Source organism: Dromiciops gliroides, chromosome 2 (assembly GCF_019393635.1).
Source record: "Dromiciops gliroides isolate mDroGli1 chromosome 2, mDroGli1.pri, whole genome shotgun sequence".
Taxonomy (NCBI): domain Eukaryota; kingdom Metazoa; phylum Chordata; class Mammalia; order Microbiotheria; family Microbiotheriidae; genus Dromiciops; species Dromiciops gliroides.
This window is the reverse complement of record NC_057862.1, coordinates 84,470,362-84,488,700: the sequence shown is the minus strand read 5'-3', so window position 1 is coordinate 84,488,700 and position 18,339 is coordinate 84,470,362. Positions and strand designations below refer to the sequence as shown.

General features: G+C 37.6%; 1 protein-coding gene across 4 annotated transcripts in view; it reads right to left on the bottom strand.

The window, feature by feature from the left end:
- Positions 1-1,119: 1,119 nt before the first annotated feature.
- Positions 1,120-18,339, bottom strand: part of SLC16A12 (solute carrier family 16 member 12) — a 105,793-nt gene continuing 88,573 nt past the window's right edge. For 2 of the 4 annotated variants that reach the window (XM_043980894.1, XM_043980893.1), the window contains 5 exons: positions 16,435-16,538; positions 12,458-12,601; positions 9,375-9,957; positions 5,123-5,382; positions 1,120-1,589 (listed from right to left, as the gene is read on the bottom strand). In XM_043980894.1, the coding sequence (XP_043836829.1) occupies positions 1,330-1,589; positions 5,123-5,382; positions 9,375-9,957; positions 12,458-12,601; positions 16,435-16,538 (1,351 nt within the window). In that variant the 3' untranslated portion in view covers positions 1,120-1,329. The remainder of the gene's footprint in view (positions 1,590-5,122; positions 5,383-9,374; positions 9,958-12,457; positions 12,602-16,434; positions 16,539-18,339) is intronic. The other 2 variants (XM_043980895.1, XM_043980897.1) reach the window with 1 other exon arrangement.

The following is an 18,339-nucleotide window of genomic DNA, read 5'->3' as shown; positions in this document are numbered from 1 at the left end:
CCTCACAGAAAACAAGAGGAAAAAAGGCAATTAAGGATCCCGGTCTTACACCTATATTTGAAAGAGTTAGGGAAGGGCTCAGGGTAACAGATTCTTCATTCTCCTCTTTCAAATGAGGTCCCAAAAGGTGATCTGAATCCCCACAGGAAAATCCATCCTCTCCCTCTTCTTTGACCAGTGTTCTATGGAAGAAAATAGGCCTGGCATTTACATTAACCACCAGTGTTCTCTCACTCAATAGAAAGCCTCAAGGAGGACCTGATTATGTATACACATATAGAGGAAGAGCAATGGGACTAAAATGAATAGAGCATAAAAGATGTTTTGTCTTCATTATAGTATACCAAGGACAATTGGATGAGAAGAACTACCTAAAATTCTTAATTTGAGAAACAATGTGCAAGACTGAAGACAAAAATCTTGCCAAGCAATTGTGATGATGTAAGTTCACTGATTCCAACTATACCATTTATGACACTTAAAAAAAAAAAAAAACTACTAAGTCATTGATGCTTCTAATGGAATTTCCAGAACTATAAATGATATTTGGATAGAGGGAAAAGTGTGATTTTGGGTGGTTTTCACTTTGGAAACAAAACCCAGAAGACCTGAGGTAGATGTTTGTACACTGTTTACACACTGTAAGCCATTTTCTATGTGTTTCAAGAGATAGTTTAGGATTGGATAGCTATGGGATAGCCTTCAAATGATTGAGAAAGTAGCCTTTAAGTTGGAAAGCAAAAGATATCGACTTAATGGTCTGCACACATGGTCAGAGGGAGGAGAAATGGGAAAAGAATAGGAGAAAGGATTGAGTTGGGGATTCTCTTTTGGGTCTGTGATGGATTCAGCCATGAGAAAATGTTTGGAATTTTTTTTCTCCAAGTAGTACAATAAAGATGGAACAATCTGCTAAATGTTTCAGCTTGCCTCTTACTGAGGAAGGTCAAGGACAGGAGATAAAGACACAAAACATCAAGAACTACAATTAGGTGTGCAATTGCTGCTGCCCCCAAAGCCTGCTTCTCAGTGTTATGATATTATTTCTAATTATAATCAGTTATGTTAGCTACTTCCTTAAATTACCCTTGTGGCCAAGCTGACAAAAGAATAAGATTAGAATTGACCAGCACAGATTAGGAATGAGAGGAAAAACACCAGATGGGTCCAGTTTTCCTTTGTCATTTGCATTTTTTATCGGTTATCTTTTTCCTCCTATAAAAATATAACAATCATTCACTTGAGAGATCATGTTTCAGGCAGAGGGTGAATCTACTCTGTGGCCCCAGTTCTCATGCTTCTGAACGTTTCCAGGCTTATGGATATTGGTCATGTGTTGTAACTGGGTGCTCCAGTGGTCCTCAAGTCCCCATCTTTCTGGTCTAGTTCTCCTGCTACAGAATAAGCTACCGTCCCATTAGGCCAAAGCTGAAGTTTGGGGCCAGGATCTTTGTCAAGAGACTGCACCTGGGATGTTTTCATCTTTTTTAGAAGTCTAGCAAAGCTAAGTAATATAGAACTGAAAATCATTGAAAATCCACAGAGAAGGAAAGCTGCGGTGTAGTTGCCAGTGGTGTCAACCAGCCATCCTGTTAGGAAAACAAAACAAAACATTGTCTTTGTTAAGGCATCAGTTCAATTACTTGCCCTTTCCTAAGACTGAATTATTTGCAATTACTAAAGAATGTGTTACAAGATCCAAATGTTATAGAAAATGTGGGTTGCTGAATTAAGCAACTTGTTTTAAGATACCAATTTCAAGGCACAGTCTCTATCCACTGTACCATTCATTTGTCCTATTCTCTCCAAATCCTTAACAGTTAGAAGTTGGTGATGGAGAAACTGTAACAAGCCTTAATGAACTTATTTTCATTCAAATTCCAGAGTGTTTCAGAACATTGGAGTGGATTTGGGAGGGAGAAGATGGAAGCCTTCTTTATAGAAGCCTTCAAAATTCATACATATACCCCCTGTACCTCGTATAACACAATTATAGGAAATGTAGGTCATTGAACTAAGCAATTTGCTTTAAGATATATCCTCTAAGACAGGGATTGTTAATTTGTGTGTGTGTCCCAGACCCCTTTGGCAGTCTAAAGAAGTCTATGGGGGGCAGCTAGGTGGCACAGTGGATAGAGCACCAGCCCTGGATTCAGGAGGACCTGAGTTCAAATCCGGCCTCAGACACTTGACACTTATTAGCTGTGTGACCCTAGGCAAGTCACTTAACCCCAATTGCCTCACAAAAAAAGAAGTCTATGGATCCCTTCTCAGAATAATGCATAAAATAAAATAAATAAAATTACAAAAGAAAGCAACTTTATTAAAATATAATTAAATATTTCATTTTATTATTTTTGAAGTATAGAGTATCAAATTATTATCATTATTCTGAATTTGTGTACTGCAACAAATTCAATCTATGAGCAGCCAACCCCAAGCTGAATGTTGAAGAATAGGAAGTGGACACTAGCCATATGATTCAAAAATTATAGAATCATACCTGGCAACCAAGGCCATGGAATTCAAGGAGTAAAAGCAATTCTTAAAATTTTCATTTATTGTACAAACTACACAAAAATGAATGTGTTTTCTTTTTAAAACTATTCTGATGGGGCATCTAGGTGGCACAGTGGATAAAGCACTGGCCCTGGATTCAGGAGGACCTGAGTTCAAATCTGACCTCAGACACTTGACACTTACTAGCTGTGTGACCCTGAGCAAGTCACTTAACCCTCATTGCCCCACAGAAAAACAAACAAACAAACAAAAAGCTATTCTGATGCAATTTGCCAAGCTGAATTTACATTACAAAGGAATTAACAAGAGAAAAGATACAATACACTAGAAAATCTACAGTATAGGAAACACCCCATACTGGTTTTTTTTTTGGTTTTTTTTGTGGGGCAATGGGGATTAAGTGACTTGCCCAGGGTCACACAGCTGGTAAGTGTCAAATGTCTGAGGCCGGATTTGAACTCAGGTACTCCTGAATCCAGGGCTGGTGCTTTATCCACTGCGCCACCTAGCCGCCCCCCCCCCCCATACTGTTATAGAACCAGCAACATCTTGTTCTATAACTTATATTTAAAGTGTTGCCATCAGGCACTAAGAAGTTAAGTGACTTGTCTATGATCATGCTGCTAATATCAATCAGAAAGAGGCTATGAACTCATGTCTTCCTAACTCTAGAATCTGATTTCTATCTGCCCTTCTGCTCATTTCTCCTACCCACTCCAAATCCCTTACAATTAGAAGTGGTAATGGAAAAACTGTTATAAGCCCTAGTGAATTTATTTCAATTCAAATTCCAGAGTGTTTTACATCACTGGAGTGGGTTTGGAAGGAAGGATGTAGAAGCATTCTTCATGGAGGGCTTCAACCTTCATATGTATGTCTCCTATAAATTGTCTAATACAACTTAACCCAGCAAGTAAAATGACCTAAATTTTTCAGGTACATTTGGTTAGGCAGCTGTAGATTTTCCCTGAGATTTTTCCTTACCCAGTGTCCTTGTTCAGTAGTGGCCCCCTGTGGCTCAAAGCAGATGCTGAGAAGAGAGATACTATTTTTTGAGGAATTCTTATCCTTCTTTTACCTATGATCTGTGAGTCTTCCTCAAGGTACCTAAGTAGGTTGCTTTTCTCTTTCTATACTGCCCCTCAGATAGCTTGCCAATTCTGTGGAGAATTGACTTTTTTGTTTTTTGGCGAGGCAATTGGGGTTAAGTTACTTGCTCAGGGTCACATAGCTAGTAAGTATCAAGTGTCTGAGGACAGATTTGAATTCAGGTCCTCCTGACTCCAGGGCCAGTGCTCTATCCACTGCGCCACCTAGCTGTCTCCGATAGCTTGCCAATTCTAGTGCTTTCACCTATTATCTCTATTTGAATGACTCCCAAGTCTACATTTCCAGACCTTACATCTCTCCTGAGCTTATTTCACATTCTTTTCTTCTCATTGTACATATCCACTAGTTGTCTCTTTGGCCACTTAAACTCTACATGTCCAAAACTGAACTACTCACCTGCCTCAAAAAACTTAGCTCTCCCACTAATTTCCTTATTTCTGTCAATGATGCTAATATTCTCTAGTCGCTGACTCAAAATATCATCTTTTGTCTTTTCTCTCTTTCACACTGAGGATGCCCAACCCTTTTTCCAGTGGGGACTTTACCTAACAATGCTTGTGAACTCCTTTATCCTGTGTTCAGAAAATGAAAACTACTTTTGTTGTAATTATTCAGTCATTTCAGTAGTGTCTGACTCTGACCATTTGGGGGTTTTCTTGGCAAAAATACTGGATTGGTTTGCCATTCCTTCTTCAATTCATTTTACATATGAGGAAACTGAGGCAAACAGGATTTAATGACCTGCTCAGAATTACACAGCTATTAAATGTCTGAGGCAGGATTTGACTTCAGGTCTTCATGACTCCAGTCCTGGGTTTCTATCTACTGTGCCACCTACCTGCCCCTGAAAACTGCTTTAGCAGAGACAAAAGATAACTGGAAAGGTAAATCTGTTTTTAATCTAGACTATGGGGAAAACAACAACAACAACCTAGAAATGATTTTAGTATTTTGCAGAGACCAGATAGAAGTTAATTTCAATTACATGATGTTTTAGATTAACTGTGTCAGTGGTTCCCTCCATCAATGTGTATAATTAGATGAAATTATGATATACTAAATAAAAATGATTGTGACTTAAAGTATACATTATATAAATATATGGGTGTGAATATGTCAATACTTGTAGATATATATAATATATTATAAACATACATATGTATAATGAGAGAAAGAAGAAGGAGGAGAGAGGGAGAGTGTAGGGGAAGGACACAGAGAGAGAGAGAGAGAGAGAGAGAGAGAGAGAGAGAGAGAGAGAGAGAGAGAGAGAGGGAGGAACAAAAGTGCTTACTAGAGTTTGCACTTAGTTTAAGAAAAATCTAAATTTCGAAAGTCAGGTTTGAAGGTAGCCATTTCATAACTGCGTCATTCTCTTTCCATTATCCCAAATTCTCTCCACATCCCACCCAACCCTACCCCACCATTTTTGGGTTTTTGTTTTGTTTTGTTTTGTTTTTTAAAGTGAAAGGAAACATTTCTCTGTGAAACTGACCTGCAATGGGTGGGCTCACTAGGTATGGGATTGCATGGAGGAAGTAGACCACACCAAGAGCTGATGATAAGGAGGTGGTCCCCACCACTTCAGCTGTCACTACGGGGATCAGGGTCACATAGGCACCATCAAAGTATCCAAAGGTACAAGAGAAAGGCACAAGCAGGGGGAAGCTTTGGAGCATTGGAAGGAAGAGGTAACAGAGACCATCTAATCCCACAGCAAAGAGGTAGCAAATATATCTGGAGTTCTTCAGGCATCTGTGGGTTGGAAGAACAAGAATGAGCACAGCATGTACAGATGTTGCTGTGGTCCTATTGAGAATTTTTTTTTAAACTCCTGGAGTGCAAACTAGCAAACACTGCAATTACTTCTAGAGGCAACTTCTCTCACTTTTCTACCATTGAAAAACTCAGTACCCATTCCTATGTGTTATATGACTTTTCCTCCCAATTCTTTTTCTTTTTGGTGAGGCAGGACAGGAAAATGGAGGCATAAAAAGGAAGGATTTTGCTACTCATTATAAATAGAGATTGGTACTAGGAGCCAAATCCTAATATCATGCCTGCTACTAATTCTCCTTCCATTACATACTGTTTCACTTCTGTTCCTTAATCTATGATCCTATTTCTGTTAAATAGTCAAGGTAACTGAATTCAATTCAACTCAACACACAATTATTGAGTACTTAGTAAGTTCCGGGTACTATGCTAGGCACTGAGGATTCAGATAGAAAAGAAAGAGTTCTTGCCTTTAAGAAGCATAAATTCTATTTGAATTATATAGCTCACAGGTATAAAACACATTGAGATTTGTCCAGCAATATACACAATATCTCATTTGGTTGTCAAAACAACCTTGAGGAGTAGGTGTTAATATTATCCCCATTTTTCTACTGTGAATGACTTGATTATTTTCAGCAATGCAATGATCCAAGACAACTGTGAAGGTCTTATGAAAAATGCAATCCATCTACAGAGAACTGATAGTATCTGAATACAGATTGAAGCACAATTTTTTGTTAGTTTATTTATTTGAAGTTTTGTTTTTGTTTGTTTTCTTTCACAATCTGGCTAATGTGGAAATGTTTTACAAGATTGCTAATGTATAGCTTGAATTGCTTGAGTTCTTGGGATGGGAGAGGGAAGGAGGAAAAGAATTTGGAATACAAAGTTTTGAAAAAATTAATGTCAAACTTTGTATTTTACATGTATTTTGGGAAAATAAAATTCTAAATATTATCTCAATTTTACAAACAGGAGACTAGGGAGGTTTTCTAAGGTAACAGCTTGTGGAGTGTCAGACACAAGACCTGAATGGAGGCCTTCCTGACTCTGGGTCAGCAATCTCTCCATTATGCCATGCTACCTTTAAAGTGGGGAGGTGAGGTTACTATGGTGATGTAACATGCCTAGAGATAAATAAAAAAAAGTGTGTATAAAATCTATATTAAACAATTTCAAGAAGGAAAAGGTACTGAGAGTTAGGAGAGGTTCGAGTGAGGGGGCAGGAAATAAGAAAAGGCTCGGTGTAAAAGATGGCCCCTGAGCTATCCTTTTAGTATAATAGATTAATTTAGCCCTATATGGATAATCAAGAGTGTCCCAAAAGTCTTAGTGCAGTTTTAACTTACTAAAAGAGAGCAATGCCTAGAAGTGAGATAAATGATGAAGCTATCATGGTAGCTTGGCCAAGATCTTCACCAGTTTATAAATTTAGGATTCAAAACTCTCCAATCATTCATAACAGATTATCAAAGATTTCACTCCCTTCCTCCATTCAGTAACATTACTTTGTGTTTATGTTGAGGCAGCATGACTAAATAATTTAATCAAGAAGGACTAATTTCAAATCCTCTAAAACATATTAGCTCAGTAACCATGGACAAGACACTTAATCTTTCTAAGCCTCAGTTTCCTAATTTGTAAAATGGGAATATGGAGTTCTAGTTCTCACCCAATGGGGTTGTTGAGAGAATCAAATGAAATAATGTATAAAATGAGCTGTTAAACTTTAAATTACGACATAAATAATAGTTATTATGCTTCTGCTATTATTATCATTATTCATATTATTCAGTATTTTCCCATCCATTATTTTACAACCCCAGCTTCATGAGGTAGAAGGGGAGATTTCCTCTTTATCCAAGAATAATTAGTAACAAAAAAGGCCACTTAAAGTGAATCTACTCAAAAGGGGACCACCACTTATTTTATAGTAAATAATGGGGTGAGAGTTAATTAGAAGTTTATCTTGAAAAAAACCTAAAAATTATTAAAAATTAAATTATTTCATCTGATGTTCAAAAATTCAGATTTTAATGAACCTATATACCAATTCTTAAAAAGAACAAAAAACACATCAAATGTTAATTGTTTCTTTGGTATAATTTTTCTGTCAAAATGATATGATATCATGACATAATATCCTTCACTTCATGATTGATCATCACCCTCCTAAAGGAGGGTTATTGTTGAAATAATATTTGAGGACTTCATCAATTTGCTCAAGGGTCTTCCTTAATTCTTTGAGACTCAAATTATTCTTCTTTGAAGCACTTCCAACAATCAAGGAAACTTGTTCATTTTAAGCACAAAAGGATCTTTAGGGAAGGGAGAAGGTCAATTTAATAAGTTGTCAGTTCAGCATTGAATATTTTTGTGTCATGATAACTTTTGCTTTCCTAGTGCTAACCAGCCTCTTAGGGAAACAAATCTAGTGCAATTGATATACAACTGGCCTCAGAACCAAGAAGCATTTTAAAAGTTCATCAGGGGCTTCCTCTGAAACATACTGGCAACCCAATTAAATTCCAAATACCCCAGGCAACTCTCTTAGACTTTAAATTGCTGGACAGCTGCTGATGAACATCCTCAAAGGATGAAATCATGCACAGCTCTGAACCAAAACGAAATGTAAATTTGTAACTCTGGGCACTAGGATACTGAATATTCAGATAATAAGGACCCTATTATATACACTTATGGAAACTGAAATTTTTAACAGATTAAGTGACTTGTCCAGGCCACATAGCTAGAAAGTGTCAAAATTGTGTAAGAAGACTGACTTTATGACTCAATCCAGTACCCTTTTCACTAAACTATATGACCTTTCTCTTGTGTTAAAAGAGCTATTGAAGATACAGATAGCCCTCTATATCTATATCTATACACATATGTATGTATGTATGCATGTATATATATACATATATATAAATATATACACACACATATATACATATACACACATATATATGTTAAAATAGGATATTAGGATGAAAAGCAATTCTATCACATTCATACTGGAGAATGATGATAAGTCCTTGCTAAGTGACAGACAGCAGGATGAGAAACAAATGATGAATCAATAAAAATTAGTTTTCTTAACTCTTAACCTTTTTTCCAAAGGGATTACCATTTGGGATTTTTCAGTTTTATTTTTTCAAGATAAATTTCCAATTAATCCTTTTTCCTCTATTATTTGCTATTAAATAAATCTTGGTCCCTTTTAAAAGTAGATTCACTTTAAGTGGCCTTTTTCTGTTTCCAGTTAGCCTTGGATGAAGGGAAACCTCCTGTATATACTCCCTACCTTTCCTACCTCATGAAGCTGGAGTTGTTGTGAAGCTCTGATGACATAATGGTTAGGAAAATATTTTGTAATCAGTTGAGTGCTGAATAAAAATAGAAACAATAGCAGTAATAATGATAATAATAATAAATAAGCAGAGTCTCTTGGAATCAAATAAACCAGAATTTCTGCTGAAGAAACTACTTGGCTTTTTTTCATGGCCTAGGCCAGTAAAATTCCATTGTAAATGATAATATTTGCTTCTCACTCTTATGTGTGCTGAGATAACTGAAGCATAAGGCGGTTACTTTTACACCATACCTTTCTCCAGGTGTTTTGAAGGCAAATGGAATGACACAAGGTCATAAGATTTAGAATTGTTAAAGACTTTGGAGATCATAAAATCCAATTCTCTTATTTTACAGATGAGAAACTAAGGCTAAAGAGATGAAATGAACTGCTCAAGGTAACACAGGTAGTTAAACAGGAAAGGCAGGATTTGAGCCCAAGTCATCTTACTCCCAGCACTTTTACCTATCTTACTATCTTCCTTACCAGCCCTCTTGCTATTATGCCACAGCTGCCACCCAGAACATCAAGGGTTCCCTATAATGGGTACCTGGGAGAAGTGGATTGTTGGGTGTTTCCTAATGGATATGCAACTTTATGTCACACATTTTACCTTCTATCTGTCAGCCATCCAAAGGTAACATTACCAACAATGTTAATCACGCCAAGTATGGACATGAGAAATGCAGCTTGCTGATGACTCACTCCAACACTCAGGGCATAAGGCACCAGGTACACGAAGAGAGGGCTGCAGCCATAAGCCATAAACAGGATGGATGTGGCAAACACCACAAAGTCTGCTATGAATAAGAAGCGGTATTCTTGCTGCAAGGAGCAGCACAAACAGGGATGAGTACATTCTTTCAGTAAAGGTGAGCAGAGGGACAAAGGCGGTAAGTCCTCTTTTGGCATTTTGGAGACAGGGTCCTGTTCCGAGTGGTTTTTATGGTCCTCCTTCAGGTTGATGGGACGCATCAAGGCACCACAAACACAGAGGTTCAAAACAAAACCTCCAAGAATAAGCAATGCCCCCCGCCAGGAGAACTGCTCAATCAGAAGCTGAACCACAGGGGCCAAAATAAAGGTCCCAATCCCACTCCCTGACATTGCTATGCCATATGCGAGGGCTCTCCTCTTGTTAAAATACTTGCCCACCATGGCTATGGCTGGAGAATAGCAAAGTGCAAATCCAAGACCTGGGAAATAAAAAGGACTCTGTTAGTACTGGTATAATATCTTTTTTTTTTTTCCAAGACAGACCCATGATTTCATCAGTATGGGAGAATTCCTGATGGAGAATGCAAACTGACCACCTATCTGCAGCTTATAATGTTAATGAGTTGCCCTTCGCACTTAAGAGCAAAAAGGACTTGCCTAGGGCCACATAGCTAGAAAATACTAAAAGTAGGGCTTAAGGGGCAGCTAGGTGGCACAGTGGATGGAGCACCGGCCCTGGAGTCAGGAGTACCTGAGTTCAAATGCAACCTCAGACACTTAACACTTACTAGCTATGTGACCCTGGGCAAGTCGCTTAATCCCAATTGCCTCACAAAAAAATATAGGGCTTAAATCTTGGTCTTCCTATTGGGGCAGCTAAGTGACACAGTAGACAGAGTTCTGGGGCTGGAGTCAAGAAGATCTGAGCTCAAATCCAGCCTCAGATACTTAGTAGCTATGTGACCTTGGGCAAGTCCCTTAACTTTTGCTTGCCTCGCTTTCTTCATCTGTAAAATGGGGATAATGATAGTGCCTTCCACCCAGGGTTGTTGTGAGGACCAAATGAGAAAATATTTGTAAAGCATTTAGCACGATGTCTGGCACATGTTAAGCACTATATAAATATCAGCTATTGTTACGATTATTATTAATTATTATTGTAATCATTATTGCTGTTCCAATCCTACCATGCTGCCTCTAGTTCTAGCAGCTATGGGAAGGGAACAAACATTAATTAAGCATCTATCATGTGTCAAGCACTTTACAAATATTACCTCATTTGATTATTGGATCAAATAATCCTGAGGAGAATTAAATACAAAGCAACCTCATGTAATCATTTTCTTTGAAGTAAGGACCTTCCACATGGTTTCTTTCCTATGTTAAGGCTCCAACCTGAAAAAACTCACCCCAATCAAAATCTAGGCACTCAATGGAAGGCGACATTCTTTTCTCAGGAAAAGAAATATTTTAAAACTATGACTCTGGAATCAAAATTGAGAAAAAAACCTTAATAAATAATGTATTTACCAAATCGGACCTAGGCAAACTATCTGAATAATTCCAATAGAAGAAATCTCCTTTTCTTAAGGTTTTTTTCCTTAGATGATCCAGACTTTTGCCCTATTCCCCACTTGACTTGCTCTAGGAAGATAGCCTTCATATTCTGGACCTTTCTAAAAATTATGTTGATAAATAGAATGCTTATTATTCTATGCACTATCACACTGCAATTACAAACAGACAAATAAGAAAGATATTCTAATCTGATGCCTCATACATACTGACTATCATTACTGCCAATAGATATTAAAAACAGGTAAAGGCCTAGAAAATCTTTAGAATTTGCCCCTTCCATTTCATTGACTTTCAAATGGTCTAGCAGAGAGACAACTGGACTCAGAGCCAGAAGATTTAGGTTCCAATCCAGATTCTAAAACAACTCCCTGCATGACCTTGGTCAGTTAATTTACCTCTCTCTATCTCATTCTCCTCATCTATAAAATAAGCATAAACATCATAAAAATTCTAGCTTCAAAGGGCTGTTGACAAGAAAGGACTCTGTAAATCCTAAAGAGTAATAGAAATGGGTGTGCTATTTTTATTCATCACACACCGGAATGGTTTTAACGAGGAGTCATTCTGTGGCACAGTATTACACCATCAGAAAAGGATATACCACCACAAGAAACTCCAGTGCCAGACAGCAGTAACCTCTTGATTATTACTTAACTAATGTGGAAGGAAGGATTTATCCTCTTCCTACAAGGCTGCATTCTTTACAATGCTAACTCAAGCTACCTCCTACTGTGTGGTGCATGGAAATAAGCAAGTGGTGTTCTTGGCTGTCCCCTGGGCTGAAAGTCAAATCACTGTGTCAACATTAGCCAGCCCATCACATTATCTCATTTCTTTCCTAAGCATTCCCAGCAAAACAAAGGCACTGTCTGCCTGCTGCTTAATACAAGCTGTCCCTCTTGAAAAAGATTGACCCATAATTACTCTCCTAAAAGAGGTTTCCTTGACACCAGTAGAGCTTGTATTACCAGTGTTTGGGTTACAGGGGTCTTTTATTTGGTATAAACTTCTTTTTATAAAGGTGAAGACTCCATTACTGGAGCAATACACACACGGTATGCAAGAAGGATTTTCATTTCCTGGCAATAAAGCTGTTAGTATGACCCTATATACAGACTTGTGCTCTGTAGCTACCTCCTCATTTCCACTCAGCTAGGATTCTCTATGTGAGGAAATCATTACTTAATTTGAATGACGCATGAAGGGCTATGCATTATCAGGAGGGTAGTACAATCAATAGATTCTCTTGGTTCTTCTTAACTATTAAATATGGAGAAATAACAGATCCAGGGTGATTTATGGAAGGGATGGAGTCAATAGTTCATGAATTGCTTCTCTGATGATGGCTTGACAAGCCCTGAGTGGTGTGCGGAGAAGAGAGGTGATCTGAATTGCCCTTACCTGTAAGAACTCCAAGAGTGAGGTAGAGGTGCTTCAGGCTGGTAGCAAATGAACTCAGGATGAGACCAGTAGAGGCAAGCAAGCCACCCAGCATGATTCCCACTTGACAGGATAAGTGGTTACTGATAACACTCCCCAGTGGCGCTTCAAAAATAATAATAATCACAGTCAACATCAAGGCCCCATGGGCACTTTGAAATGGCAGAAGCTTTGCACTGACAGGACATATTACCCCACGATCTCAAAGCAGTTTCTAAACAACTAACTCATCTCTTGGCCTGGAAAGCTGGTAAGCTCCGTGGGCCTGTACTTCATATAAGAATAAATTTCTCATGCTATGAGCAAGAAATGGCAACACAGGACTGATGGGAAAGACGTCTGGGATACTATATGGCTAGACCAAGATCATGCAGAAAAAAAAAAAAACATCGAGGAGAAAGCTTCAGTTTTGTATTTCATGGTTTGAAGGAGGTGTTTTCTCATTTGTAAATGAAGTACCTACTCGCAAGGTTGGTGTAGGGCACAAGTGAATATACACAAAGTACTTTACAGATCTTAAGCACTATGTATGTCCATTAGTTACACTTAGTACAACTTTCATATTTTGCAGTGTGGTATAGTGGGAAAAGCAATGGATTAGGAGTAAGAAGACTCTAGGTTTGAGTCCTGAATCTGTCTGTTATTACCAATGTGACCTTGGGCAAGTGGTGTCGACTCTCAGGTACCCTGATTCTCCTCTGTACAAACAGGGCATAGAACTGTATCTACTGCCCAGGCTTATTGTAAGAGTCAAATGAGATAATATTCATAAAGCACTTAGCACAGTACCTGGCACATAGGAGGCACTCAATGTTGTTATTTCCAATGCTCCTTCCAGATCTAAATTCTATGATTCTAATATCAACAGTCAAGTAACCCAAGATTCACCCCCACACACCCCAAATAAATCGTTGTATGTCTTAAGACATTAAATTTTTTTTTATCAAATCTATTTGTTGTTTGTAGGAGATTTTGTTTTTGTTTTTTGCATTGTTTGTTAAATACCACTTTTGATATAGTCACAACTGAGGTTAATAGTATTAAAAGAGCCAGTGCTTTTGACACTGTATTTATGATATTTGTCATATGCAAATGATCTTTTCATCCTTAAGTTTATCATAACACCTTTTGCACCTCGACTTTGCATTTAGGATGTTCTTTCTTTTACCATAGTTTTTTGTTTTGTTTTTCTTTTGTTTTGGTTTGTTTTTTTGGTGAGAGTTAAGTGACTTGCCCAAGTTTACAAAACTAGTAAGTGTCAAGTGTCTGAGACTGGATTTGAACTCAGGTCCTCCTGAATTCAGGGCCAGTGCTTTATGCACTGTACCACCCAGCTGCCCCCACCATAGTTTTTTATATCCAAATCTTTTTGAAAATCTTAAATCTTAAGTTCCTGGCTATCAGAATCTGTCTTCTATGTGTTTTGGGATCCAGAGTCCTTCTCTCAGTGCCTTGCATTAAGTAGGTGCTTAATGAAGGTTTGTTGAATTAATTGGAAGTATACTTTTTTTCCCTAGGGCAATGAGGGTTAAGTGACTTGCTCAGAGTCATGCAGTTAGTAAGTGTCAAGTGTCTGAGGCCAGATTTGTGGAAGTATCCTTTTGCTGCTAAAGTGGCCAGATCTCTATGTACAAAATATAATCCGACTTTAACCAAAAGATTCCATTGGTAAATTTCACTGCCTTTTTAATACACACCAAAAAGTAGAACTGATATTTCTAGGTGTTGCCCAACCCGAAGTTTTGCAGATAGTCTATAAAGACTCGGACAAGCAAGTTTTTTTGGTGTTATCCATCTTTGACACACTGCCTCTGCTATAGTAAAACAACTAGGATTGTCAAGACTTTCTAGTGAAAGAAGCCTGGAATATCATGGGTAAATGCCATGATTTATGAAGGTACCAACTTTCCTCATTTGCTAAATGAAACTCAATCATTGGCCATTTGTCAAATATAAATAGACTCAGTGAAAAGGTTGGTCACACCCAGATGTCATTTTGGGGATATATTTTCCCTGCTCTGAATTTATCTATTCTTAAGGTGTGATTATATTGAATTAAGTACAGGATGCCTAACCCAACGCCATGTTGTGGAGTTTAAAGATGTCACTTCCAAAATTACCTTACTTAGCTTGACACCTGGAATTCTGATCACTAATGGGCACCAAGGGCTTTATACTCCCAAACAGACCTTTTTTGAACATATCTTTGCCAGTGGATATGAGTGATATCATTCACAGAGTCACAAAAACTCAGAGTTGGAAGGGACACCAGAGATCATCTAGTCCAACCTATAACTGAACAAACTTCCCCTCTTCAACATACCCAACATCTTTTTGGATGAATGAATGCATGAATAGAAAAACATTTATGAAATACTCACTATATGTGCAAAACATTGCTGAGATCTACAGATATACATAGAAAAGCAGGCATCACCCCTGCTCTCAAGGAGTTCACATTGCAATGTCTGGAGACAACACATATAGGAAGTTTCAGCCACAAGTCAGTTGTAAAGGTCCTGTGATCCTTAGTGTGAATAAACAAATCTCACTGGGAATGCTTATACAAAGTCTACTCAAGGGCAAGGAGTATCTTTTATTTTCTCTTGTACCTCCCCAAGGTTATCATACTTTTATACATAATGAGCACTAAGTAAATATTCATTGAAATAAAGTTCTCATTAAAATATGAAGATAAATAACTATGGTACAAGGTAGATGGCATTCTTTTTGCCAACAAGAGGAAAGCCAGGTAATGCTTATATTTTAATACATTTGCTTCCTTAAATTCTCTCAGTATTGTCAATGAGGGGATGTTGCTGTGTCTCCAGAAACTTATTTTAGACCCAAAATGGCCATCAAATTCCTCTCCAAAAAGGAACTATGTTTTAGTGCAGGGGAACTGATTTCTTGAACATGTTTATATTTTTCTAAAGATAGAAGTGAGTTTGGTGCAAAGGACTTTAATGCAGTAATTTCATGAAGTGAGAGGTTAGAGATAATTTCTGCTAACACCAATCTGAGAGGACCCAGTGAACAAGATCCAGAGGACTCATGATGAAAAATGCAATCTACCTCCAGAGAGAGAACTTAGAGTACAGATTGAAGTCTATTTTTTCTCTTTACTCTTCCTGTTCTTTTTGGAAAATGACTAATATAGATATAGGTCTTTCATGAGTTCTCAGCTATAATGGATATCATGTTTCTTGCCTTCTCAAGGGGTGAGGGAGGGGTGGAAGAAGCAAGTAAACGTGGGGCTAAAAACAAAATAAAAATGAATTTTAAAAATTATTACCACAAATTATGAACCCAATAAGCTAGAAAGAAGTTCAAAACCATTGGAAGCTCATTTAATTATATGCTTCAATAAGCTTTATTAAATTAATTTTGAAGCTCATTTAATAATGAACTTTAAATTTAATTTAACAAAGATAGTCAAAGAAAATAAAAAGACATGGAAAAGAGAAGTCAAATACCTACTAGCATCTTACTTTCAAAATAATGAATAGTCAAATCAAACAATTCCTAGTATTGAATCTCTGTCTATGGAAGAACCATAGTCTATATGTTCTTTCTTATGTATTAACCACAAGACCATCAGCTGACCTCAGCTGGTATCCTACTCAGCACAAGCTAGCTGAGTTTGACTGGGGGGTAGAAAGATCTTTGCTATGAAAATGTTTTCCATGACTTCTCATATATAATGGGTATCCTATTGCTTGTCTTCTCAATGGATGGTGGAGGGACTAAAGCAGAGAAGAGAATTTGGAACGGAAAATTTTAAAATTAATGTTGAAAGATCATTGTGTATGTTCCATTAATCAATTCTCACCATAATCCTTATACTTAGAAAAGGCCATAATGAGAGCTGATGGGAAGTCACTACCAGATACAATTAAAGATAAGTCAGTTCTTTCTCCTTGGAAGGTAACACTCACCACAAAGCATGGTGACACAGTCTACAATGGAATGGATCCATGCTGTTTGTGCATAATCCTGAGCAAAATATGTCTGGAATTCCACAAAAAAAATGGAGATACATCTGAAAAACACAAACAATTGTTTTATACCAAAGGTGGATTTCATGGGGACCACAGACGTGAAATGACCAGGACCCGATGATTTGCTGTAATTGGCTATTCAAGTCTTTGTGGATCTGAATTAACACTCCCGGAAATTCTGAACACAATCACCAGAAAAATCAAAAGTGGACCAGAAGTATCTATTCATGTCATTATTCAGCTTTATAAGTACCAAGGACTGTGGCTTGGGCACAATTAATGTGACTTTCACTGCTCATTTGACTGCATGGCTCAGTTCCATGTCAACACAGACTAAAGCAAACTTGGATTAATTGAAATAATAATAATAATAACATTTATATGCTCTTTGAGGTTTACAAAGCACTTTACACACATCATTTCATTTGATCCTCACATCATCCGTATTAAGCAATGTAAATATTATTACCTCCATTTTACAGATGAGGAAACTAGGATGCAGAAAGAGACTGTGTCCTGTCCATAGTCACACAGCTGAGTGTCAGAGTCAGGATTTAATCCCAGGTCTCTTTTGACTCTGATTCCAGTGTTCTTTCAATTACATCATACTGCCTTTTTGGGGGGTGAGGCAATTGGGGTTAAGTGACTTGCCCAGGGTCACACAGCTAGTAAGTGTCAAGTGTTTGAGGCCAGATTTGAACTCAGGGCCTCCCAAATCCAGGGCTGGTGCTTTATCCACTGCATCACTTAGCTGCCCCCTGGTACTTATTTTGAATACACCTATATCCATACCACCATTTTTTAACAGTCCATAGCAACCTGGAAAAGTCCTTTAACCCTTTATCTTCACTCCAAGATGGTATTATGGAGGATTGTAGCAGTGATAAAAGGCTGGGACATGGGGGAGAGGAGTAGAGCAGGGGTCTAGATAGGTAGAAAATGTATATGATCAGAATGGTGAAGATAATGGAGAGAGGATGCAAGGCAAAGCCCAAGATTCTTTCTTACCCTGACTCTAAGCAGTGGCTGTAACGAATTCAGTCAAAGGGTGGTACTTCACCCCAAGATGAAGTCAATGTTCACACAAGGTCTAATGCTGGGAATCCATATCATTCCAGGAAGAAACAAAGTAATGAAATAAATTGATGCCATCTAGAGTTAGTGTGTTATAACTCACACAACTAAAGCATAACTCTCTTTGTTAAATGAACAATTTAATTTAAAATACTTTTACAGATTTAAACTTTTTAAAAAAATCAATGGGCTAATTTTTCAAGCAATCTCCTTTTTCATTATTCATTACCTAAAAGGTAATATGTTGCAAAGGATAGAATGCTACAATTCTATGGAAGACCTAGGTTCAAATCCTGCCCATTCACACTTGATAACTATATTACCACATGTATATTGGCAATTCACTTAACATTTCTGAGCCTCAGTATTCTCATCTGTAAAATAAGGATAATAATGCCTCTGGCAATTCTTTCATGGAGATGCCATGCTCAAATGTGATGACATATGCCAAGCTCTTTGCAAACTTTAAAAAGTGCTATATAAATTTCTTTGTGAGTGTTCTTCCATCTTGACCTATTATTTCATCAGTACTTGAATTCTTGATGAGGAAATTCCCTCCATTTATGCAGATAGTCAACTGTTCTGTAGGTTAAAAATCTTAGTTTGTTGCTCAGGAAACCAGTAAATGATTTACCCAAAGTCACACAGCTAGGGTAGGTCAGAAACAGAAAGTGTCACAAGTTGTTCTTGACTCAGAGGACAGTTGTCTATCCACTATCTCATACTGCCTCACAAATGTCAGCTATTTTTACTACCTAAATGTTATTG